We start from the raw sequence: 26,856 nt of genomic DNA on the forward strand, positions 1-26,856 counted from the left end.
AGCCATGTTCGTCTGCTTTTGTAAAGATTACAGAAATCGTGTTTTAAAGCAGCGGCTGTGATCAAAACATCTGTAGGTTTTTGCAGACGACTGTAATAGTCTAACGAACTGATTCCTGTTTTGGAGCTACTTTTGCTTGGTGAATATTTTTCTGTGTTTTCACCTCCCTTTTTTTTTAACACCCTGAGATAACGGTTCTCATTTCAGTTTGACAAAAACAACTCACCTTGTCTCGCTGTGCACGGCTGCTCACACATGATTGTCTAGGAATGATTCAGTCACTGCATCTGTTAAACGCTCAATACTCTGATTTTCTTAATTAGCGGCTGCATTGAATTGCTTATAAATGCAAATAGGATTCTATTAATAATTAACCTTAACAAGATGAAGCATTATTAATCGTGTCCTCATGGCAACAGCAGCAGTGGAGGGAATAAATTGGGTTGGATGAGCTGTTCTGCAGCTAAAAATCACATAACGAAAACTTGTAATGCAAACAAAAGCATCATCCAAAATCAACATTCTGTTCGAATACTAAGTAGGTCAGCTGTTTTCTACAGGATAAATAGAAAAAAGGTTGCATTTGAATGCTCAAATTCCCCTTATTATTCAAAAAACTATATTTTGTGCAAACAAACCCCACTCAGGACGGTTTCTAGTGTAACGAAACAGCTTTATTTTCCAATTAGCCTCAAAAATCACAACTGTTGTGCACAATTTGTTCAATTTTCAGGACAATGTGGCCTCTATCATCTATTACAAACATGATCCAGTGTGAAGATAAAAGCTGAGCGTCCTCTGAAACAGCTGCCATGTAAAGAGTTTGAGGTTTATTAAAGCCAGACGTGTTCACTGCTGCTCCTCCAACATGGCGGCGTTCCCCAGACCGAAGCCTTTAGGACCGAAGTTTTTGGCGTAGCACACTGAAGAGAAAATGAGAAAACACCGAGTTATTCCACCCCAAGTCATCAGAGTTCTTATACTTAACCATCTCTGATATGCTTTCACCAGCTATTCATAATTTAAATGGTATCTGGAATGTTTTAAATCGGTATATCCAGTACTGTTTGAGACAAAAAATTTAAAAAATTGCCTGTCAACCCATTTTCAGTGCATTTTTTCACACATTGCAGCTATGGCCTTTTCTCAGAAGGAAAACAAAAAAAAAACAAAAAACTAGATATCAGCTTCTGTCCTCTTATCATTGACTGCATTTTCATGTTTTTAACCAAAATGTGCCGTCATATTCACATTTAGATGTACATATTATGCCTGGCATTATCATTTGTGACTTAGATTTTTGCAGTTTTATAAAACTGTAACACTCTGAACGCACTGTATCTTTATATAGACACTATTTAAATTGTTTTATGTTTGGAAATTAAATCAAACATGCACTGAAGACGGTGACGGAAGGAGAAGCGTGTGCAGGTGTGTTTGTACCTTTACAGTACAGCTCTCCATCCTTATCTGTCACTGTGGTGGACTCCAGACTTTTACCACACAGAGCACAGCGGAAACAGGTTTTATGCCATGGCTGGACACACATGCAGACACAGTTATTATAATAAAATAATAAAACTTGGTAAGGTTGAGGCTAAAGTTTCATTTGCAGCCTCTAGGGGCAGCAAAGTTCACTCCAGAGGTGATGTCAAAGCTCAAATCAGCAAAGAAGGTGGGGTAAGTAATCATTTTTAATAACTTTATTTGACCTTTTCATATATATTCTGGTACAAACAGTGTGTTTCAGGAAAAAGAGAACTATCAGATCTGTAAACATAAGAAGGATTAATAATGAAACTAAGAAGCTTCTATCGAACATGCCCCAACATTAAAGGTCCCGTATTGTGCCTCTTTTCATTAAATTATTTAGAGTCTATTGATAAATCTTTCAATTTTTCAGCTCAAAATACTGCAAATATAGTTAATTCTAACATAACTGCATGATCTCTGGTTTTAGTTCAGTTCTAAACTGGCTGTTCTGCTCTGAAAACCAATGAGCTGCTGCTACCATCACCCCCTTCAGGTGGAACTCTCATTGACAACCAAAGCAATTGGGTTTATTTACCACGCCTGACGTACGTCAGCGGGGTTACTGCATTCGCTTCGGTATCTGGCTGGGTAAGTATGTATGTCCGGTCAGATATCTCTGCAAGTGCTGAAGGCAGGATAATCAAACTTGGCACTGAAGATCAGTCTAAGGTCCCCTGCTCAGTTGTGGAGTTAGAGGTCAGCAGATCAAGTAGGAAGGGATATATGTAGGATGATCAAAATTGATACAGAGTATCATGCATGGGCGTGGTTCTGCCCTCTACTGAGGGCTTGTCTAGTTCAGATTGAGATCCATCCATCCATTCATTCTCTGTACATCGCTTTATCCTCATTAGGGTCGCGGGGGTGCTGGAGCCTATCTCAGCTGACTCGGGTGAAGGCAGGGGACACCCTGGACAGGTCACCAGTCTGTCGCAGGGCTACATATACAGACAAACAATCACACTCTCATTCACACCTACGGGCAATTTAGAGTAACCAATTAACCTCAGCATATTTTTGGACTGTGGGAGGAAGCCGGAGTACCCGGAGAAAACCCACGCATGCACAGGGAGAACATGCAAACTCCATGCAGAATGATCCCAGGCCAGGATTTGAACCAGGGATCTTTTTGCTGCAAGGTGAAAGTGCTAATCACTACTTCACTGTGCAGCCCAAACTGAGATTCAGAAAACTTTATTTGTTCCTCAGGGAGCAATTATTAGGTGATACACATCAGCTGAGAGGATATCTGGCTGTGAGGGGAGCTTGAGGAATGGCTGAAGTAAACTTCTTCACATGTCAACAGCTTTTAGTTTTTAGTTTGTAACAACCACAAAACACAACAAAAAGGGATTTTTGCCATGTGGGACGCATGTTTCTCCAAAGCTTGGCACTGCAGAGATCATGAAAAGGTGTTTTTGTGCCAAATAATGCATAAATTGCTCCAACAATCTGTTCAGAGTCATGGCTTTAACCAAAGATGTGGATGTTTCATCTACAAGTATGAATATTCATTTTAAAGGTAAGGCGGACCTCCCTGCTTCTGTATGTTCATGGCAGCTTAAATAGTTTTTATATTGTTGAAGTTTAGGTGTCAGTCACAGAGAAAAAGATTCATTTCTTTGGATGGAGAGTGTTTCATGTTTTGCTTTTAATTTTCCTGAAGTTTAGAATTTCTTTTCTTAATCCTTTGTGACTGATCAGTACATTTTTAAATACCTGATTTGACGATAATGTGAACTGAAGTTGTTCTTTTTTTAAGTGTTGTCTTATGTATTTACTACATTTTTCAACACTAAACAATTTCCCTAAAAATACAAATGAATAAAATAAATTTTAAAAATTAGTGAGAGAGAAGAGTAAAGAGGCATAAATTCATGTTTGCTGTCAGTTTAGAGGCAGCAGGAAATCAAGGGGAACTAACTTTACATTTAAGTGTTATGGATTTTTAAACGCCTTAAAATGCATAGAAAGTGACATTAAGATAAAAGAAACACTTTAAACAACCGCATTGTTTGAGGAAGGATATTTCTTACCTTTCCTGCTCCCATCACCTTCTCTGCAGCGTAGACTGCTTTAGAGCATCGAGGGCAGCGGTCAGAACCTCCGAACTTCTGGGAGAATTTATTGGTGGTAGGGTTTGAAGAGGCTGGACGAGGTTTAGAGCTGGAAGAAAGAAACTGTGTGAAGATAGTTTAGGTCACTAGTGCTTGACTTTCTTACCTTTAGTTACATTTCGGCTGGTTTCAAACAGTCCTATCACCTCCTGGAACATTCATGTGCCACTTTATTAAAATTTGTGGGTAAACAACATTTTTCAAGTTACAGATGTTCTCCTGTAGTTGGGTTGATAAGTGAGCCATATAATGCAAAAACAGTGTATTAAAAAAAGTTCCTAAATGACCAAAATGATTTGTTACAAGGCTGCCAGCAGAAATTTAACAAGTGATATCTCCAAATTTTCTGAAACCCGACGCCACACATGACTCAGATCAGCCACAACCTGAAAACCCTATCAAACCATCCACTTAATATTGTGTAGGTCTTAGAGCCATACAATAATTTAAAATATTATTTTAATCATTATTATTAATTATATTATTTTAAATATAGTTAAATTCATAACTGGGTAGCAGCATCTCCATATACTGTAGAATGTAGGCCAATTTTCTTCTTTATAAAACCCAACATAAGTGAGATTTCTTTTCCAGTTTGCATTTTATTTTGTTCATTTCATTAAACTTACACCCTTAACTTCAAAACATTCTCTGTGTTTTTGTTTTGATTGACTAATTTTCTCCAATATGCCACAAAGTACTATTATAAATAAATATTGTGGTGCTACAAAGATGTTCCCTCCAATGAATCATATTCTTCACACGTAATGCAGGCTTGGTACAAACTATTCAGATATTTTTGTCATTGGAAACAAAAAAGACTATTCCTAAGACAATTCCGACTCATATCACATCATCTGTCAAAATAACTGCAATACGATTTTTTTGTGCGTAACGTTCAACCCGAGTAGGTCCCCGTTGTTCCAACAAAACAGCTCTGATTGGTCAAATCATGTCCACAGGACCTCTAGTAGTTACTGGTATGTCAGGATATTGGCAGTAGATGTGTTATGGGTTTCCATAGATCTGATACATTCTAGATCCTAAAAATGCTCTATTGGATTGGGAGCTGAGGAGTTTTGTGGCTGGAACATGTTTAGCTCTTGGTCGTGTTCCTCAAGCTGTTCCTGAGCAGTTCTTAAGGTGTGATGTGGCCCATTTTTCCTTGTGGAGGAGACTGCTGCCATTTCTTTGATCTTTAGCAATCTTCAGATGGGTGGTACCTGTCAAAGCATCCACAGGTTTCCCAGCAGAACTTTGTGTTGTAAAAAGAAAATCAATGCTTTTTCCTTCACCTGTCAGTGGTTTTAATGTTGTAGCTGGTGTGTTTGTGACTGATGTGGTGTATATGATGCTTTAGGTGAGAGTGATTTGAGTGAAATGACTTTTTAATGAAACCTCAGACTTGTTTTGTGTTTCTAACTGGAAGAACTCTTACTCTTGAGGCTGCAGATCTGCATCCTGTCCAGGATCAGAGCTCAGAGCTCCGGCTCCCTGCCCATATCCGTAGCCTTTTGGCCCATATTTCTTGCCGTAGCATGACTTGCAGTAGATCTCAGACTCATGTGCTGCCACCGTGGTGCTGTCCAGCCCTTTTCTGCAGCTCACTGTCAGAAAGAAACAGAAATTTTTATGCCACAATCACCACGAGGAGGCTGATTGGTTACACACTGAGGACTGCCATGGTGGAGTAATGGCCGTTATAAAAAGCTGCCACCTAGCTGCTGTTATCAGTCAGCAGAGCCATTACGCTCAGTCAGATGTCTTGTGTTTCTATTTGTAGGAAGAGAGTGAAGTGTGAGGTGAACGTTTGAGAAAAGATGAACGCTTAGCAGATGGACCAGCTTATCGCTGAGGCCTTTCAGATCCCGCTGGAACAATCCAGCAAACACAGACTCGCGTCCAAGCAGCTGGACAGCGTTTGTGTTCGTGCAGATCAGTCAGTAGACCCAATATATATATGAGGTGTCAGCGTGAGTCTCTGGATTATACTGGGAGATCTGGTTAAGAACCACGGCCACGACTGAAATTCAGGTCAGGATGTTCGGCCAAACGGAAGCAGAGGAGGGAAGTCAGAGAGCTGCTATTGGAGTAGTGGATGAGAAAAAGAGGATTTTATAGAGAAAATGTTAAACGAAACACAGAGAGAGTAAAGTTATGAAAGTATTCAGAAACAGGGCAGAGATAACAGAGGAACTGAAGCAAGAGAGAAGGTGGAAATGAGGAAAGAAAGCAAGCAAGAGATGAAGAAAGAAAATGAAACGGTAGCAAAAACGCAAAAAAATTTTTAAAAGATACATATTTACACACATATACTAATAAATGACTAAAATGAAGAAAAAAAGAACAAAAACGGGGGAATTTTTTTTAAATTGGAGCAAAACCACAGAAACTAGACCCAAAAATGAGATAAATGAGAAAGTGAGGATGATATTGCAATGGAGAAAATCATTCACTTGTATTAACTAGTGTTAAAAAATTTCAACCACATTTAATCACTAATTCAATCAATAATTTCATTTATGATTTACCATATTTTATAGACAATTTACACATTTTATTTTGCATTTTACAAATTAGCTAACTATTAAAAGCAGTAATAGTCGCAAGGCTGATGACCTTAAGTTCTGGTGTATTTGAGGAAACGGCACCAGAGTGATAAACATCTCTGTGGTTCTTCTGACGTTCTCTGTGGAACCAGTGAGGAGAATAAAGAGCCATTTTTCTTACTGCAGATGAAGCAGGTCTTATGGAAGCTCCTGCTGTTACACTGAATCTCTTCTGCATGATAAACTGTCTTCTCGCAGGCCGCACACTTCGCTCCTCCTCCCCAGTTCGGCATCTTACAGGAAAAAAACCCAAAAGGATTGAATGATATAGAATTGCAACTAAATAGAAAACTGAATTTTGAACCAATCTACTGATTTCTGACCGTTTCTCCAAGAGTCAAATGTAGATTTGATTAATAATCTATGATTTTCTAGATCAGCTGATTATGGAAAAAATATAAGTATTGAACAGCATTTAACTTCCCAGACCACAGTGTCTGCCAGAAGAGCGCAGTTAGTGCCTTTAATTTAAAAAAAAACAACAACTACAAACCCATCTATGCGGACTAGCACTGATATAATATTTCATACTTGGTAGTTGCTATTTAATGCTTGTTTTTTTGGAAAGCACATTGTAACTCCAGTTTTGAGAGGTGATGTAGAAATAAAGTTTATTAAGTAATATGATATTTTATTTTATCTTCCAATGCAAAACACAAAGATATTCACATTAAACTGACATAAAACTGAGAAAAAAACGTTTTTACACTAAAGAAGCCCGTGAGCATTTCTGCTTGACAATTCAGTTACTGAAACTATTGCAGATTAATTTAAAGTAAACTAACAGATTAATCAACTAATAGTTTCAGTTCTGCTGTGATATGAAAGCTACTGGTCAATTTATAAAATGTAGTTTATTTTTTTTATAAGGACCGGTTAAAGTGAAGATGAGAGAATATCTTACTTGATAAATGACAGATCAATTGATAATTTCTTGTTGCTTGCTCAAGTGATAGTTTAACCACAATATATAATGCATGCCTTTATTTTGAAAAGCTTGCCTGAGATTGCCTTAGACATTTAGATATCTAAACAACTGCAAAAATGGAGAATTATAGTCAGAATTATAAACTAACTTGTCCCTTATAAACATGAAAAGAAAACATATTTTGCATGAGTTGTGGTGTTGTGTAAGCATTTTTCATGTCTTTTGACATTTTTTTCTCAGTTGTTATTCTATTTTTTTTTCAAATTTAAGGCCAACTTAGAAATGTGTCAAAATATTTTACAGCATTTAATGCAGTTTTATTAAATAATCTAAGTTAAAGATCAATAAATAGATTAAAAATATGTATATCCACTGCTAAAACCTAACCATATGCTTTTACTCCTATCTTGTCTAAAGGGTTTTTGTCTTTTTTACATGTGAAGTTTTGTAGATAAATTCTGCATTGAGTGAAACAAACTCAGACAAATGCTTCCACACATTTCCCTTTTCAGTTCTGATAGTTTTCGTCTCACTTTGACCTGGCTTTGGTAAAACCTGAACGCCCTGCTTGGTCTGTCATTGTCCAGTCTGACATTCCAGTTTCAGTCATATCAGAGGATGTCCATCAGCTCACTGGACTGGTATGTGATATTCCAGGAATAGAGGCTTTACTGACACATCACACAGACAAAAGACAAACTGTTTCCATCAAACACTACTGGAAATGTCTGAATATTAATTAGATGAATCAGAAATCTCACACGAAGCTGCTTCTTGTTTATAGTTACGTAAAAAAATGTCAAAGTATTGTAACTCTGCCATTAAAAAATAAAACAATATACAACAATACACCACACAACTACTAAAAGAAGGTGTTAATTCAGAATAATTTGGCACCTACCTTGAATCTAGTCCTATGTTCTTCAGTCCTAATGTGGCAGTGAAACGCTCCCGACCAGTTTAAATACCGTCATTCTTCCCACCGGTGACGCTTCAATGAAACTATCTTCCTAAAATAACTTGTGACAGATCGGAGCCCTCTGACCCTCTATCACAGCCCCAAAGAGGCCAGAACATCAGCCGCTCACGCATTTGTTCTGGACTCTCAGAGAAACTCTAACCAGCTCTAAAGTCTGACTGACAGCTGCAGCAGAGAAACACAGACATGGATTGTACACATAAATGATGGGAACTCAGAGCACGTCATGAAGACTAACAGTTTGACAGAGTAAAGGTTTGACCTCTGAATCACCACAGCTCAGATATGATCACTGATTTATACAGACGGGATGACACAAAAAGGTAATTTAGCCTGATTATAAAGTCAGGAAAACTGTTATGAGAGAGATATATTGAACAATCTGAGGAATATCTTCCACTTAAACCTAAACTCAAGACTTCAAGATTTATTGTTACTACTTCAAACCAGCTGCTGATTTATTTGATACAATATAAAATAATAGAATTTACCAAAAAAAGACCAAAAAACAAAAGAAAAATGCTTCAGTAGGATAAAAACAGCTTAAATATAGTAGCAATTTTTGAAATATAACTTTATGAAAGGAACTGCAGCAGCAGTAACAACAAAAAGGCCAAAATAACTGCAAAGTAACCATGATGAGTAATTTAACCAATTTAGCATTTATAATAATCATTTAAGCTAATTAAAAGTGGACTTTATAACCTTCAGATTTTGTTTATTTGTTGTTTGGCTAGTTAACATACTCAGTTACAAAGTAAATGGCGGTCTGTGTATTCTTAGAATTATATCATGAAAATGTCGACTTATCCACATCTGTTGTCATAACTGAGAAAACTAGCTATAGAGAGTAAAACTGATTTGTAAATGGCTGTAAACATGTTTATTTATGCTTGAAAGTTTGGTATTTTGACATGGAGTCTAAAGCAATTGACTCACTTTTGGATCCAGCCTCTAGTGGCCATTGGAGGAACTGTAGGCTTTGGCTCCAGAAGTCACTTTGGAGGGGCAGGTGCTCAAATTATAACTATGATTTAAACTCATTAAAACATTTAAAAGAAAAGATTTAACATGGTAATAAAATCTGTTGTGTCCACGGGATGGAGGGAGTTTATTGAAGTCTTCTTGGGCTCACACGGTAAATCATTTAAAATAGAAACTTGATATTCAGTCTAAGGAAACTGCAGAGGGAAGAACCAACAACATCTCCTGTTTTCTCCTTTAATGAGTCGACTCTTCTTGTGCTTTCAAACCAAAGAACTACAGACTCTTCACAACCTGCTCAAACTCTTGGTACAGGACCTCACCACACGGGTCAAGAAGGTTTCCTTCTCATTTCTACTCTGAAGGTCACCTTCTCGTGCTCAAACTGCTGACAAATGTTTCTGCTGCTCTAAAGTCTGGTCTCCAGAACTTCCTAAAAACTCTCAAAGTCTCTACTGCTGCAGGTTGCTTTGTAGAACTGTTACAGAAAACCTCACTAAACCACATGGAGGGGCCTTAAGATAGTCGTCCAAATGAAACCGTACAAAAATCAAACTAGCACAACCCAAACGCTAAAGTCTCCTGCAGCCTATCAGAGAATCTCTTTAAACAGAGAATCAGGACAGGAACTCTTACCTTCTGGACAACCAACATTGGTTCACAAACAAGAATACAGAATGTGTCTGACCAAAAACCTCTAAAGACTCACTACAGCCAAGATAAAGACACAACTCGGCTGCACCAAATCCACTAATCACTGCACACATTAGCACCATGTGCTAACTGTGGCTAAAGAATCACATTTACCAAGACAACTATCTAGTACAAAGCCCTAAAACATACCAAGAAACACATTAAAGAGGATTTTACTGCTGGAACGCCTAAAGAACAAACTAAAGCAATGGAGCCAAACCCGGTTCAGTGAAGAGAAGCAGCAGAAATGTTTGACTGCAGACATAAAGCAGGAAGACACTGAGCTGCTCAGGTGTTCCTGATAACACCAAGCAGCCACCTGGACAGCCAGTAGGAACACAGCTTACTGGAAGTCCAGAGGGCTGGCTTAGTGAAGTAAATTTAGTTTAAAATTGAAGCAGAAAGTTAACAAAGAAAGTTGAAAACCATCTTCTCTACTTGAAATCGCCTGAACATGTCAAACTGATGAAATAATGTAAATAAATGCCATTTTTTCAACATGTGGTAAAAACATGCCATATGATGAAATAATGTAAAGTAGGCCGGGAAAAACACTATAGAGCAGTTTTCTTTGAAAAAAAATCATCATGAATTTTGTCCAAAAAACGCCATAGTATACTATGTCGAAAAAAATCACATTTTTTTCAACATGTGGTAAGCATGTGACAACCAGCCACCTGGACAGCCAATAGAAACACAGCTTACTGGAAGTCCAGAGGGCTGGCTTAGTGAAGTAAATTTAAAGTTGAAGCAGAAAGTTAACAAAGAAAGTTGAAAACCACCTTCTGATCCCTGAAATCTCTGAATTTTCACACATAGAATGCCTAAACATGCCAAACTGGTTCCATAGTAGAACCTTCACTGTAAAAATGTCATAGCATGGTGTGTTGCTCAAAAAACATTATGACCGGCTGTCTAGGGTCAATGAGGAGCAAAAACAGGACAAACACTGGTTTCCAGGGGGTTAGGAGGATATTTATTTGAAAGAGTAAGTTTACTACAACACAACATGTGAGCAAAAAAATCACAAAGTCTGTCTTTAGTTCAGCTGAAAATATTAGTTTTTGTCTTAATCTTCGAGTTTGTAAAGCTGTTGAGTTTTTAAAGACACATGGATTGTTTTGACATTTAATAACCGAGTCCTGAAATAAAATTGGAGTTGTAGATTTCAGTCATTTAGTCTGAACTAAACAAAGAACAGCAGTATAAATCTCAAACGTCATTATGAGGAGTCTGGATTGAGGTTTCTCACTTGATAATGATCAAAACATGAAATTTAGGTTGGTTTAAAGGAATTTCCACCTTAAGTCTTTGAATGTTGACCTAAAAGGTTTGCTTCAGGAAGTATTCCACCTTAAAGGAACATTCCACCAAAAATCCATGGAAATGCACCTAAAGTGTTGGTTTAACTGAGTGTTCCATTGAAACTCATCAAAGAGACCTGAGGTGGTGGTTAAAAGGAATATTCCACCTAAAACCTCCACTAGGGCATTATGTGTAGCAGCGACAGCACAAAGAGGTCCTCTCTGGGTGGAAGAACCTCGTCCGAGTGGCAACTCCCTTTCTGCTCTTACTTTACTCACTAAACTCAAGTGCCATGGAGGACTCCAGTAGTTGACTTTTCCTGCTGCAACCTTCTCTTTTTCAACTTTCTTCCACGTCCGATCACTCCCGACCCGGTTTTTGTTGATGCTTTTGACCCTTTTTCTGGGCTTTGACAAATCCGAGAACATGAAGTACATCATCGGCATCGGCGGTGTAACCAATGGAGGGAAAACCAGCCTCACCAACCGCCTGATCAAGAACCTGCCCAACTGCTGCGTGGTCCATCAGGATGACTTCTTCAAGCCCCAAGATCAGATTGAGGTTGGTGAAGATGGCTTTAAGCAGTACGATGTCATCACTGCTCTGGACATGGACGCCATGATGAGTAGGATCTACGCGTAGCTGGAGAACCCGGTGAAGTCTGAGAAGTGTCATGGCGTTAATAACACCCTGGACACAGCGATGGTCCCAAAGTCCAACTACAAGGAGGAGGAGGAGACTCACATCCTCATTATGGATAGCTCCCTGCTTTACACCTACAGGCCTATGATCGATGTGCTAAACCAGCGTTATTTTATTTCCATCCTATATGAAGAATGCAAAAAGAGGAGGTGCTCTAGGAAGTCCACAGTACCAGACCCCCCCGGCCTGTTCAATGGCCACGACCATGGACCTGCAACACAAGAACATCTGCTCACTGTGAAAGATTACTGAGAGCAGCTTTTTGTGATTTCCGTGCAGAACACTATGATGTTTGCTGAGCTGTGCATCATTAAATGACTTAAGAATATGGAGTATTGTTACTGTTTATTATTGTTCTCAGGTTTACTATTAAATGTACAGAGTGCTACTTACTGTATTTTATTGGATTTTAAAATTGACATTACTGCACAGAATATTTCAGATTATTTTACCACAGATCAAGGGTACAGATTGTTGTTCACTGTGTATTGGGTAGTACTCATTTTGATGTAGACTGATTAGTATACAGAACCCTATGATGTTTCTGGTTTACATCTGAGAACTAGTTGCTATAAGTACAGACTATTATTTCTTATTTTAGGTGTGATAATTGTCAGTAAACATTCTAAGAAGTGGAAATCTACAGGGTTGTATATTGTGCTGTTCTTGCACAATATTTGTCACTTAATTGACCTCAGGATTCTGTCGTTGACCTTACCAAGTTTATATAACAGGCAGAAGCTGCAGCTAATGATGCTGTAATTCACATAAACAAGGAAACAAGTCCATCATAACTTTAATGTTAACAGTCCAAAATGAAAAGGTCATATACAGCTTTGCTATTGGGTTAAAGAGCCAAAAAAAACCAAACATGAAAAATACTTTGTAAAAGCGAGAGGTCAATAGCAGCTTTTATTTTTCCTTACAACTTTTTGGTGGCCGCCCTAAAATCTCTTGTACCCCTTCTGCCCCCCCACTAAAATTAATCTGGATCCGCCCCTGGGCTGCATGGGCGGACCCCATTATTTGTGCGTTACAATTTTTTTTTTAAATCCCCTTCGCAGCGGAAAACAAGAAACTTTTAAGCTAGCTACGTTTAATACTGAAAATTTAAATTTTTTTTTGCAGTGGATTTTTAGGTTGGTTTTTTTTTTTTTTTTTTAGATGAACTGTCAACTTTAATCACATTTCTTATCTCTGGGTGCAAATGCTCCACCAAAAAGCCACAGCCTTTGCTGAGCTCTGGCCAGTACGATTGTGACTGGTTAAAAGAAATACAAACAAGTGAGAGCATTTTCCGTCTTACTATAGAATGATAATCAACAATCATCTGGAGACCATGACAATTAACTAGTTAGTTGATCGGCAGAAACTTTTAAAAAATGAAAAAATGATTTGGGATTTTCCTTGATAAACTACATAAATTGTGTTATTTCCTAGATTGTCAGACTATCAATTAAATAAGCAATCTAAAGGCGCCCCAAAAACTCATGATTCTGGCATCTAATAGACCGTAAATGCTTAATGATGCAACAACCTAATTAATAAGTAAAGAAACTAATAGGTAACCTCATGTCCAGTGTGGCTCAATCCATTTAGTAGTTGTGGACATTCATCATTGAACACAAAAAGGAGACAAGACAAAATGAGGTGATGTTCTTATAAAAAATCTTAAAATTTATTTATTAGGACATCAGATATGAAGGTAATTTTCTTATAAATTAAACTCAAAATGTCTAATTTGTGTTGTATATTCACAGATTCTTAAACACCTAACAGTTTCCATGTACACATGTGCAAAGGTGATCTCAGGTTTTACTATAGCACTGATGTAACTTTTACTACTCTTGGTAATTTGAAGGAAAATAAAAATCATTCACAGAAGAAGGGAGAATAAAATAAAATAAACAAGAAAATCACATTTTCTTCATCAGATAGATGCTGATTTAGTCCTGGTGAAATGACAATAGTGTTCATGAGTTTGCTGAACTTGCCTTTAAGTCAAATTTCCGCATGGCAGCTATTTTTAGAGGCGGCTGTGATGAGAGTGAAGGCAGTGAAATGTTCAGAGGTAATGAATATTGAAAAATGCTTAACAGACCAGGGGAAAAAAAAAAAAAAAAAAAAAGAGCGACACCCACCCACCCACCAACACACAACATAACGACAGAGGGCTTCCTTCAGGAGTCCTCGGGCGTCACGTCCAGCTTCCTCTGAGGGATGTAAACAGTTTTGGCGGCTTGCTGTCCTCCAGTGGTTACCAAGGCAGCCAGAGGCGAGAGGGGGACCGGCGTGTGGAAGAAGCTGTGCTGAGGGAGTCCGGTCCCTTTGGGGGTCGTCATCAGAGGCTGGACGAGAGACAACGATGGGTTAGACTGCTGCTGCTGCTCAGCCAAATGATGGAGAGACAAGTTCATTTAGAAACAGGAATAACATCGTCATCATCCTCAATGTGAGCAAAAAGGATTTCTACTAAAGAAACTACAGCAAATCTGAAGTTTCTGATGTCGCAAAACCTCAGCTCTTTAAATAGAGGGGATGACCAAACCTTTGAAAACATACAATTAACACCTTTACCAAATGAACACATGAAGATTATTGGCTGATATTTGAAGCAGCAGGTCTATTTAAAAAAACAAAAACATGTTAATGCTTTAAAGCTGCACTGTGGAAGTTTTAGTAGTAGCAGAAACAACACAAGCATGGACCTAGTCAAGAGAAAACGACCTGGATCCTAAAACATGATTAATGCCTTTCTGTCTTTTTCAGACTACAATCCTTCCTCTAAAAGAAGTTTCATTTTTATCTGGCGCATCAGAAACTTTTCTTGGCCACTCTTTTTGTGTGCCAAAGACTCTGGGTTCTCCGGCTTCCTCCCACAGTCCAGAAATATGCTGAGGTTAATTGGTTACTCTAAATTGCCCCCCCCCCCAAAGTCAGCTGGGATAGACTCCAGCCCCCCCCCGTGACCTTAATGAGGATTAAGTGGTGTAAATGGGTAGACATTTGGTCCTACTTGATTTGATGTGTGATTTTTAAAAATACTTGGGCAGTTTTTTCAAAGTAGTAATCTTTCCCTGTGATTTCATTTAGACTCTTAGTGTCCATTCATAAACAGTAAAGGGACAAACTATATTCTGGCTCTTGTCTTTTGCCCACTAAGGTGAAAATTAGACATACCTGATGTTTCTGATGGTTTTATTGCCAAAGTAACTTTTCTTTATTAAGTGAACTACACTCAACAAAAATATAAACGCAACACTTTTGTTTTTGCTCCCATTTTTTATGAGATGAACTCAAAGATCTAAAACTTTTTCCACATACACAATATCACCATTTCAAATATTGTTCACAAATCTGTCTAAATCTGTGATAGTGAGCACTTCTCCTTTGCTGAGATAATCCATCCCACCTCACAGGTGTGCCATATCAAGATGCTGATTAGACACCATGATTAGTGCACAGGTGTGCCTTAGACTGCCCACTATAAAAGGACACTCTGAAAGGGGCTGTTTACACGGGGATGCTTGCAGGTGAAAACGGCAAAATATTTCAACAAAACACCCTACCGTTTATATGAGGACGGCGTTTTGGGGGCTTGAAAACGCAAAAATTTGAAACCGGCCTCCAGAGTGGAAAAGTAGAAAACGCTCCGCCGTTACGTTTCCGTCTAAACAGCAAAACGCAAAACTTTGCTGAGATCTGACCACGTCGCGTACGCGATTACGTCACATACGTGCTTTCGTTTGCCGGCTGGTACGAGGACGTAAAAGATGTGATTATTTCCATCCTTCGTACCTTCAAGCAACTCTGGCAGCTCTATGTACACTACAGGAGTCGTACCAACAAACGTACAGAATCTGTACAGATTCCATTCATGAACATTTACCGCGGCGGAGATCCGAAAAGGGAGATAGTACGCATGCACGTAGACATGGCGGAGTTTTATCACAGCGCCACCCAGCTGCCTGGCATGCATATCCAGTCGAATTCTACACACTATAGTGTCCCTGTATATACGCAGATTTCCTTCAAAACCGCTCGTCTAAACGTGAAATGACAAGACGCCACTCTTGCGTTTTCTGTTAGGATGGTCCTCGTGTAAACGGCCCCTCTGAAAGGTGCAGTTTGGTTTTATGGGGGGGGGGGGGGTCCACTCCTCTTCAATGGCTGTGCGAAGTTGCTGGATATTGGCAGGGAAGTGGGACACGGTGACATTGTGCTGTGTGATAAAACTGCCCCTTTCAGAGTGACCTTTTATTGTGGGCAGTCTAAGGCACACCTGTGCACTAATCATGGTGTCTAATCAGCATCTTGATATGGCACACCTGTGAGGTGGGATGGATTATCTCAGCAAAGGAGAAGTGCTCACTATCACAGATTTAGACAGATTTGTGAACAACATTGGAGAGAAATGGTGATATTGTGTATGTGGAAAAAGTTTTAGATCTTTGAGTTCATCTCATAAAAAATGGGAGAATAAACAAAAGTGTTGCGTTTATATTTTTGTTGAGTGTACATTACTCGACAAACATCTTCCAGTCTTCTTAATTTATAAAAATAAAATAGAGGCTGAATAATTAGCTCAGTGAACGGTACCATAAACTGACTGAGGTGAAATTGGTGGTTTTATCTAGAGCCGTTTCTTCAAGTGTACCTGCTGTAAACTGATCAGAGCCACTGAGTGCGGAGACGCCGCCTGCTGGATAGGAACAGGGGACACAGGTTTGATGAAGACCATCCCTCTCTGCTGCAGAGTCAGAGGACTGGGCAGAGTGTTGCTGCGTTCTGGAGTCTGGGAGGTAACGAAGGCGCTGCCCGGGCTGGAGATCAGACCCAGGTTCTGCAGGGTGAAGTTCATGATGGCCGGGCTGGGACTGTGGAGGTGGTGGGGCTGCTGGGTGGCGTGAGGAGAGGCGGCAGGTCGGTGAAAACGCACGTTGGTGGGTGTAATCTCCTGGGCATGGACAGGTCTGGAGCCTAGAGACATTAACACGGTCCAGTCTTATTTCACTGTTCAGGTGTACAGACTCTTATCAGCAGGTTTCAGCAAATTCATTCCATTCTGTTTCCAATTTTGTAATATAAATTCTACTACAACAGCATTTGTATAAAAAATGCTTTCTACTCTATTTCTATGAATAGAAAAATATCAAAATAAGATTTAAAAACCTTCCATATAAAGATAAGAAACCTTGTCCGTGCTTTAAATATACCTCTCTTTGTAGATTAGTGAAACTGTTCTATACCAAGCAAAAATACCAAGTATAATCAGAGTTCATGTAATCATTTGTTGGTTTTTGCTGTTTTATATGACTGCAAATTGAATATTTTTGAATTCTGAGCTGTTGGTCAGACAACATTAGTCATTTTAAAATGCCACATTGTCCCCAAATGCCAAATAAATTATGAATTCATGTATTGATTTGCTGCATTTCTCTGTACTAAATCATTGTTAATGCATTTTTTTTTAAAATTTGGGATGCTGGTCAGGCAATTTGAAAATGCCACATTGGCCTCTAGGAAAGTTTGAAAGCCACTTTTAAAGTTTATCAGACATTTTTTAGACCAATCTTAAAATAATTACTTACAAGACTAATCTGATTCAAATTATTTATAGTATTCAGTAGGTAAACTTAAAGAAATTCGACACAGTTGCTTCAACAAAAGATATTTAGGTGGATCCTGACACCTCAAACAGGATTCTGTGACATTTAATTAGATATTTACCTGCAGTTGGTGTTTTGTAGATGTTGTAAGTGGGAGTTGAGGCCTTGTTAGTTTCTCCTCCTGAAGCCTGACCCTCCTTGTAGCTGATGAGAGACTGCTGGGAGATTGGGATTAAGTATCCGGCTGGCACTAACGTCTGGAAGCACAAAGTAGTACAAAATACTGCTGTTAAACCATTGAATGGAGCCATGATGTCATCACTAACTTCTGCTGCATACTGAAGCCCTTTAGGCAGCGTGTTGGAGCTTTTACCTCAGTGTGAAGCTGTCCAGGTGTGAGAGGAACAGCTCTGACCGGTGTTAGTCCTCCCTCCTTGTCAGAGTTCGCCGTCTTGTCCTCTTTGTCCAGTAAAACCTCCAAACTCTGCTCCAGCGGCTGACTGGCTGCAGCACCGCCGGGGGTGTTGATGAACTCTGGGTCCAGGTGGAGCGCTCGAGGGGAAGGCCGATGGGTGAGCTGACTTCCACGACGGGCCTTCAGACGGGCCTGAAGGATCTCACAGAGTTTTGGAGACGTATCCTACGGGAGAGAGACGGGAAGACAAGAGGATTGGAAAAACTGTAAGAAATAAACAAGGTAAGATCTGGTTTATTTACCCTCTAAATCCCAAGTGGTTTCTGGACTTTTACTGTTTTGATGACATTTTTACTGACTGTAGGTTCATGTTTTGCTATAATATAAAGTCCTGCACCTCCATGGAAACAGCACAACCATGGCTGGAAGTAGAGAGAACTTAAAAATATATTTTGCACAAAATGACCCTAAAACTAAAAACAAAAGTTGAATTTCTGTATTAATTTTACAGATGGCGTTACCAATAATGCATGAAATGCTGTTTCTATAGACTGTAGATATTTCACGAACATTTTTAATTTCTTTCCATATTTGTGCTGTGTGTAAATAAAATCTGCAGTTAAGCTGAAAAGTTCCTTTTATTTTCTCACGACTGTTGATCACAGCTGAGTCACTCCTACTTTAACAGCTGCACCAAAGCAGGCGTAATTTTTTCTTTTTTTTTTTTACAGAATTTGGTGACTACTAACGGCTTATATTTGGTGAGTTTTTAAAGGAGTTATGTGGAATAAAGTGATTTGTGATAAAATATCACAATTAAACTCAGATTTCGCTCATATTTCTAACCAAACAGTATGCCTAAGATGAGTAGCAAACTAATCTTCTCGTTTTTATGGTTTCTTACTATGATGAGTGGTGTAATTTTTTAATGTTTTCATAAAAAGATAACATACCTTTCAAACATGCTGCCAGGTTTTGGGGATCAGAGGGTTCAGGAAATACTATCTAAGTGTAGTTTTCAAATCTTCATAACTTTGGTGAAAAACAACTTCCTTTAGGGCCTCAGAACGTCATAAATGCCCCATATAAACTGGATCTTACCTTAAAGTTGGGGTCAGACCTCCTGGCTTTGGAGGGGCTGCCCTCTGAGGCTGAATCTGAACGCAGCCGTTTGAGCGCCAGAGGACTGACATCAGACGCTCTGGAGACCAGCTGGCTCTTAGCTGCAGACTGGCCGGTGGGACTCTGCCCGGTTTTATCCTCGAAGGTCATGGAGCGCACGGCAAGGCTGGTGGGCTGAGGCCTGGCCAGAGGGTTCGGCCTGAGGGAGGAAGGGTGCAGATACACGGCATAGGGCCCGCTGCCTCGCTGCTGGGGCAACAGGACGGGGATCAGGGGGGAACACTGAGCAGGGATGTAGGTGACGGGGCCGGTGGGCGGAGCTGCCAGCGAGGTGTGTGGAGCTGGGTGGGCGTTGGTGTCGAGTCCAGGCTCCTGGGTCGGGCTTAGTACGGGGGGCTGAGGTGGTTCCACTGAAGTAGAAGTGGTTGGTTGTAACATCGTAGCAGCTACGTCTGCCTCCGCTGCAGCAGGCTTTGGATCTTCAGTCCTGGAACAGAAGCAGAACTTCCATTTAACACTCCAGAGATCTAACAGAGTTAATGATAAAATCTAGAGTCAGAGGCTGAACCTGTAGGATTCATTTCTAAGTCAAAGCACTGAATGTAGATGGAATTTTCATCTAATCTAACCCATGTTTGATTGTAAGAAATGTGAATAAATGGCCATTAAAAACTCTGCTTAAGATGGAGGAACATTGGAGCACGCAGATGGCTCAACAGGTTGAGTGGGTGACATGGGCTATAGTCCTGGATGCAGCAGCCTGGGTTTGATTCCAGCTCATGGCCCTTTGCTGCAGGTCTTCCCCCATTCTTCACCCTACTTTCCTGTCTGTCTCTCTAGTAAGAACTGTCAAAAGTCTTTAAAAAAAAAAAAAAAAAGTAGGAACACTGTTTATTCCAGCTTTATTTAAATGGGCCTGCTGCCATCCACCTGGTGGTGCAACCAGGTCAGCGAATCTACAATGCTTGTGTAATAAGTGCGTACACAACGATGGATACTAAATATGAAATTACTCAGGCGCAATAAATAAATTTAAAGGAACAATTTATTGAAACTTGATCACTATATCTCTAATGAGTTATACACTGACATTAGTTTTTGTCCGTTTTTAAGGAGTAAAACATGCAAATAACTCGTTATAAAAATAACGATTAACAGCTGATTATTTTAATAATGTGAAGTTTCCAGACTGATACGGAGTAATGCTGTTGTTTATGTGCAGCACAGGTTCATTTTTGAGCTTCACTACGAGTAGAAACTCCAGCCTACAGTGTAATTTCATCAACTTTAATAATAAACACACACATAAGTACATTGTGCAAGAACTAAATAAAGTTAAGGTTCACATATGTGACACTTAAATTCTCTTAGATTAGGCTTAATGATACAATCATACACATCAGACTTATTTGGATGGATTCATTAAGTTTAGACTTGTAAACATCTCAGTGTCACATAATTGTATATCTTCTTGCAAACCTTATTAACTCCAGACAACCACATCACATTTAATTTACTTAAGGACAATAACCGTCTACATGGGACCAAACTTACGTTGTCTCCTGGTCAAGTTTGATCTTACAAATAGCAGCAAGTTGGGCCATTTTGTTTGGGAAGTCACTGTTCGATGAATCACCTGCAGACAGAAGAGGAAAAGATTAAAGGTCGTTGCACTTTTCATGAATGAAAGCCAGAAATATAACCTCTTCTGAGTACTTACTGAACACACTCTTCACAGGACTGCTGGGGGCTGAGTTGATCTTGCGTCGGTCATCCTGAATGCTCTTGGCGAGTTTTATGAGGGAGGGATGCCGGGTGAAGCTGCGCTTATTCTCGGGCGATGAAAAGAGGTTTTTGGCACAATTGTCAAGAGACGCACGAGATTCCAGAACGCTTTTCTTCTTGGATGGACATTCAGATGTGGAAGCTGCAGAGTCTAAAACGAGAGAAAGTTTGAGATAATTTTACTTTCTGTGTAGCAGGAACAGGAACTCCAGTCAGTTCTCAGCATCATATGAAGCTCAACTCAAAATATAAAAGATGACTAAACAGAAAAAGAGTTTCTGGAATACCTTCAACTTGGGGAAATTCTTCGGGGCCGACCCATTCGAAGGCCGGCTTCCTCCCTCTCTCCTCCGTCACGTGGACTTTCTCAATGAGCTTCAGGCTTCGCAGCACATTAGCGATATCGTACAGCCGCCGCACTTTGGCTGAAAACAAGGCAAGATTATCCACCAACAGTACAGACACAAAACAAAACGCACACATGGTGTTAAAACTTTACTATGCAAACGTTTTAAAAAATGTCTCAGTAACTTTGAAATGAGCATAAAAGACATAAAGTTTAGTAACTGTGCAAGTAGAAATATGGATTTTAATCATACTATATTGGTAATAAATGTGTTTTTAAAGTCTCTCTACTCACTCTTGAACTTGTTCTTGTCTTGATCTGCCACCTGATCCTCTCCAATCAGGATCTTGGCAGCGACATCCAGGCTGACCACACGAGGATTCGAAACCAGAAACAGCATCACAAACTTCTGGCTCATCACCCGCAGAGATTTGTCCTTCCTGCTGTTAACAGAGGCTGGACAGGGCGCACGGAAGTTCAAATTTAGCGTAAAAATAGCAGATTTAGATCGATTATTTCAATTAATCGTCTAAAATCCAAAGAACGGCAAATTCTCATATTCTGACAAACGATGAATTTAGACAATTTAGGTAATTTATGAAGGAAAATCACAAAATGTTTGACAGTTTCTGCCAACCAGCTAATTAACTAATTGTCTGTGGTGGTCTCCAGATGATGAATCTTAGTGTCTTTACTCTCCTCGTTTCTTATCTAGTGTCACTAGTAGATCAGGATTTCCATTTGTTCCTAAAAATAGTAAATCCTTTGATTTTGGTATTCATCAGATGTGTCCAACACCAAGTCTGTGAGTAATCCCTGTAAGCACTGGTGGTGATTTGACATCAGTTTTGAACACTTTTAAGAGCATTATTTTAAAGACAATATTCATGTATTGGCACAGAATCCAATTTCAGGGGTCGTTTCATTAAAACCAGTGCCACCTGTCATTCTTGTTTGATTTAATGATTGAAGTTAAATAATGTTTAGTAAAGTCTGACTTGCAGTAATGAAGAAAAGTGGGGTTATACCATGTTCTAATCTCTTATCTAAAGAGCATATTCTAGAGGAGGTTCTCCAGCTTCTCACCTGCTTTGAACTCGACTCCTGGCAGCTCCACGAAGAACAGCTCCTTCTGTCCCATCTCGCTGCCCTCCAAGTCAATCATCACCTCGTTCTCTCGGTCCTCCCCGTCGAAGTCGAACTCTTTGTCCAGGAGACGCTGCCGGATCTGCTGCATCTGCTGGCCGTACCTGTGGTCTTGGCCCACCTGCTTCAAAATGGCCAGAGTCTGGGCCAGTTTGGTGCGGCCGTGCCACGTGTAGCGGTTCTTGGCCGCCCGACTCACCATGTGGAGACTCTCCAGAACATTCATGATGTCGTAGATGCGACGGCGCTCCACATCTGCACACAGAGAAGGAAAATACAGATTTACTGCTGTGAGATAATAAACTAACTAGTATCACATTTTGTAAAAGAAACTTAGAACAGAAAAAATTAAGAATTCAAACCAGCTACAATATATTGCATGTGAATTTGAGGGAAACCCATAATTGCATACATGACGGCAAACAAACACAGTGAACATCACAGCTGAATCAATCAGTGTGCCAAATATCTGCCAATGAGCTTCCCTCTGAACTCTGAAAACCCTTCTGTGAGTTAAAAAGACATGTTATCTTCTTTCTAAACATTCCCAATTACAACATTTATCAGGGCCAAAAATGTTTAAAAAAACAAGCAGCGGCAATTTCAGCTTTCAAGCAGCCTTGTCATCTGTTAAATTAACAAAACTTCACACAAATTCAAGTAAATGAAATACATCACAGAAGCCAAAGTTAGCCAAAGCTGACTTGCTTGGCAAAACATTTGGCTTGTCTCATACTGCTACTCATTTACATTTTGTTGTACATTCTACAACCAGAGCTTTACTTAGTCTTCATTTAATTAGTTAACAAACATGCACCATTCTTTTGGGAGATCCAACCAAATATGAGGTGCATATCATGAAATGTTATCAAAATCACTTTATTCTAACTGATTATTTTTTAAAAAAAAATGCCAAAAGTAATTCATTAGCTGTAACTAGATTTTATTAGAAAAACATAAAAAAAAAAAAAATCTATTTTCAACTTCAAGGCAGTGACCAAGAGCCATGTGAATAGTAATAATAATAATAATCAAAAATCGAATTCTTTCAGCCTTAACTGCAGGTTGTGTTTACACAGAGTAGATAGGAGACAAGCATGGAAGCAGATTAAAAATGGAAACATAAATATCTATAGCTGTAGGGCAACCATTTGTTCAGCTTTGATAACCCTTGTGAGAACCTGAAAACATTTTTTTTGTTCCAATTTTTGCCCAACAAATAATAAAAGATATTCAACTGAAAATTTTGTTTTTGAATTTCAGTTATGGCTTTCCAACTGAATCACTCTAAAAACAGGGTATTGTGAGTTCTCTCTACTTTTAGCCGTGGTTACGATGTTTCCACAGAGGTGAAAGTCAGTAAAAAAATGAGCCCACAGAGAGAAAAGGTGTGACAGGAGCAAATAAAACTCCCAGAACTGATTACAGTTATCATCAGACAAAAATAACCTGGGTATTCATTAGCAGCAGCAAGTAACAGGTGTGTGACATGTTGTGAACTTAATGGATGGATTCTGTGAGACTGTTTTTAGTTAGAGACAAAGAGTGGACTTACTGAGCTCAGTGGCCACATCATCGAGGCAGATGTCGTTGTTGATGGTCGGGTTGGGGTAATCTGGGTAACGGGCAAGGAATTTATGACAAAGCAATCCCAGACTCTTCTCTTTTCTGCTGATCATTTTCTCTGACTCTTCTCCATTGTCTAAGTCCTACAGGAAAACAACAGATAAGAGAAACATCCATTTAAACACCTCAACTCACGAGAAAGTGCTTGACGTGTTGCTGCTAGGATTGTACCTGTACCTGTATTGGGTCGAGCTCTTCCCGTCCGTCGTTGTCCATGCACAGCTCCTTCTCTCTGTTCCTGATCTCTGGACTAGCGGCACTGATGAGCATTTTGAGGTTGGAGGTTGGAGTCCAGGGGTCAACCGAACCCACTTCCCTTCCTTTTTTAGGTGTAGTGAGGGGACCCATGGTGAGCCCACTCTCCGCTGAGACTGCACACAAGCTGGGTAAATTCTGAGTATCTACAGGAGCCCTTGGTGCAACAAAACCATCATCCTAGACAGGAAAAGGAGAAGACAGATGATGATATAACTGCTGAATCATAGTGGGATTAGTCACAGACACAGAAAACAAGCGAGATCTCAGACACTTTCAGGCTCCTCTGTACTTACTGACCTTTGAATGAGATTTCTGGGTCAGGGTTTGATTTTCAACCGCTGCAAATGACATCCTCCACCTTAGAGTTTAATAAGGGTTATATAAGCTAATGTTAGCTAAACAGCAACATGTATTAACAGCATTAGGTAAAGCAACTATTAGCTTATATCGGCTCATCTAAACAGACTTTCACACTTGTCCAACGGATTTGTTTTCTAATCTTACCAAAGCATGCTGAATTAATTAACTCACTACCAAGGCAATAAACGCATTTTTTTTGCAAAATATGTTAAAAGAGACAGTCCTACCGCTTTTTGAGAGCCACATATTTGTCGGGAGTCAACATTTTTAAGCAAGAGCTACAATTTTGAGGTAATTAAAATCCTGCCGGCCAGTTCAAACAGTTCGCTGCGTTTAATAACTGCTCATTTTTATTAAAAATCAGTATAAAGCAAATCAAAACACGGGATACATATTGGCGGTAACTGACGGGCGTTCTGTCGAATCGCCGGATTCAACGGCAGCGTAGGTCACGCCCTTTTTGCGTAATACAGCCAATCAGGACGCAGCATCAGACGGCGTACAGGAAGTGAAGAGTGTCCCGCGCAGGTAAACTGTTTTTGAAATCCTTGGCGCGGAACGTATGTACGGTAACAGCGGCGGCTCCGGTTTAAAAACCTCTTATATTTACAAATGGTTTTGGATAAATCTGAGCCGTCGCTAGGTGTGAAAGCTAAACGCCGCCGTGTTTTAAAGCGGGGCGCCTTTAAAACGGCGGAAAACTTCCCCTGAACACAGTTACTGGCTGGTTGTCACGTAGCCGCCAGCTCACTGTGCGCCCACAGTCCGGTAATTAAACACAGCAAAACCGGAATAACCAGAGCAGTTCCACACATAAACCGACTTGATTTGAAGAAGTGATAACAATTTTAGATCACATTCAGGTGACCAACAACTGGAAACAGCGCCAGAGACACTGAAACGGCTCCAGTCAAACGGAACATCTGGATTTTCTTCTTCTTTTTAATGAGAAATGCTAGCTAACGAGATCATTTTACTCACCCAAATCCACCAAAAAATCTCCCTCAGTGGAAACCTTCCATTTTTGCTTCAAGTGAATCCCAAAAGCAGTTATTTCCAACAGAATCAGAGCGCTAAAAATCGGGTTTTAACGCAACACCACGTAAAAAAGTGCCCAAATAAACACAGAAAATGTGACTAGTAAAAATGTGCGCGACTCCCAGCTTTTCCGTTTCTTCTCCTCCTGCTGCTAGTTTACTAAACAGACCTCCTGGTCAACTTTACTCTGCTCGTAAAAAGTTTGCCCACTTTTGAGGCTCACGAGCTCCAGCACTGTTTGGCCCGCCCAGTACGAGCATGCGCGTTCACGTCACCCAGTTCACACAGTCCACGGAGAGGCGGGATTAAAATCACGCAGAAACCGTGGTCTGAGAGTTATCTGACCACTGGGGGTAATTTATTAAACCTGGGGGGTGGGGGTGTATTTATGACATTCTTAAGCCTCTTCTGCATGAGTTTATTGGGGCTGTGAAATACACATTTTCTTGTATATTTATTCATCTGTGCAATATCAGGTTTTTTAAATATCCCAACCATTGAAGAATCGGTGCAATCACTACTCAGAGGAAATATCAATAGAATATGTGCAATATCATCAATCCATCCATTCTCTATACACCGCTTAATCCTCACTGGGGGTGGGGGTGGAGTCCATCCCAGCTGAATCGGGCGAAGGCAGGGGACACCCTGGACAGGTCGCCAGTCTGTTGCAGGGCTACATATACGTACAGACAAACAATCACACTCACGGGCAGTTTAGAGTAATCAGTTAACCTCGGCATATTTTTGGACTGTGGGAGGAAGCCGGAGTGCCCGGAGAAAACCCACGCATGCACAGGGAGAACATGCAAACTCCATGCAGAAAGATCCCGGGAAAGCCGGGATGCGAACCAGGGATGTTCTTGCTGGAAGGTAAAAGTGCTAACCACTACCTACTGTGCAGCCCAGTATTGATAATATCCTTATTTTCAACTCATAGAAGAATCTATGCAGTTTTTCTTTTATACTCTAGTTTTTTTATTTTTAATTTTTAATTTTTAAATGTTTTATTTTTTGTTATTTTATTTTGTTTTTATAAGCAAGATTTGTCTTTTTTTGCTTTGTTCTTATTTTTATTAATTTATTTTATTTTAACAATTTTTATTTTATTCTCCATTTTTTAAATTTTTAATTTCTAACTTTTAACCTTCAGTCTTATTCCTTAATTTTTAAACTGCCTTGTTCCTTTGTTTGATATGCGTGCTCAACTAGCTTATTATCCTTTTAACTTAATATCATTTTTGCTATTTACCTTAAGTGACTGCTATGCCTGGTCTTACCAAAAATCAAATCAACTGATT

At 39.6% G+C, this 26,856-nt stretch overlaps 2 protein-coding genes and 1 pseudogene across 5 annotated transcripts; 1 reads left to right on the top strand and 2 right to left on the bottom strand.

The window, feature by feature from the left end:
- Nucleotides 1-683: 683 nt before the first annotated feature.
- On the bottom strand, nt 684-6,492 carry csrp3 (cysteine and glycine-rich protein 3 (cardiac LIM protein)). Of its 2 annotated transcripts, none has more exons than XM_051960057.1 (5): nt 6,381-6,492; nt 5,089-5,257; nt 3,588-3,699; nt 1,444-1,537; nt 684-923 (listed from the first exon to the last, which is right to left on the bottom strand). In XM_051960057.1, exons 1-5 carry the CDS (start codon nt 6,490-6,492, stop codon nt 850-852), a joined length of 561 nt encoding a protein of 186 aa, XP_051816017.1. In that variant the 3' UTR covers nt 684-849. The 2 variants fall into 2 exon arrangements, with proteins under 2 accessions (XP_051816017.1, XP_022063137.1); XM_022207445.2 differs by having other exon boundaries at nt 3,570-3,699.
- A 5,054-nt stretch (nt 6,493-11,546) lies between these two features.
- Nucleotides 11,547-12,076, top strand: LOC127532965 (nicotinamide riboside kinase 2-like; annotated as a pseudogene).
- Nucleotides 12,077-13,501: 1,425 nt separating this feature from the next.
- e2f8 (E2F transcription factor 8) lies at nt 13,502-25,795 on the bottom strand. Of its 3 annotated transcripts, XM_051960011.1 has the most exons (14): nt 24,745-24,886; nt 24,455-24,515; nt 24,077-24,334; nt 23,829-23,982; nt 22,214-22,528; nt 21,422-21,583; nt 21,069-21,206; nt 20,717-20,932; nt 20,551-20,632; nt 18,976-19,483; nt 17,833-18,099; nt 17,581-17,716; nt 16,508-16,830; nt 13,502-14,198 (listed from the first exon to the last, which is right to left on the bottom strand). In XM_051960011.1, exons 1-14 carry the CDS (start codon nt 24,780-24,782, stop codon nt 14,031-14,033), a joined length of 2,826 nt encoding a protein of 941 aa, XP_051815971.1. In that variant the 5' UTR covers nt 24,783-24,886; the 3' UTR covers nt 13,502-14,030. The 3 variants fall into 3 exon arrangements, with proteins under 3 accessions (XP_051815971.1, XP_022065732.1, XP_051815992.1); XM_022210040.2 differs by lacking the exons at nt 24,455-24,515; nt 24,745-24,886 and adding an exon at nt 25,499-25,795; XM_051960032.1 differs by lacking the exon at nt 24,455-24,515 and having other exon boundaries at nt 24,745-24,868.
- Between the last annotated feature and the right edge of the window lie 1,061 nt (nt 25,796-26,856).

This window comes from Acanthochromis polyacanthus, chromosome 2 (genome assembly GCF_021347895.1).
Source record: "Acanthochromis polyacanthus isolate Apoly-LR-REF ecotype Palm Island chromosome 2, KAUST_Apoly_ChrSc, whole genome shotgun sequence".
In the NCBI taxonomy this organism is placed as follows: domain Eukaryota; kingdom Metazoa; phylum Chordata; class Actinopteri; family Pomacentridae; genus Acanthochromis; species Acanthochromis polyacanthus.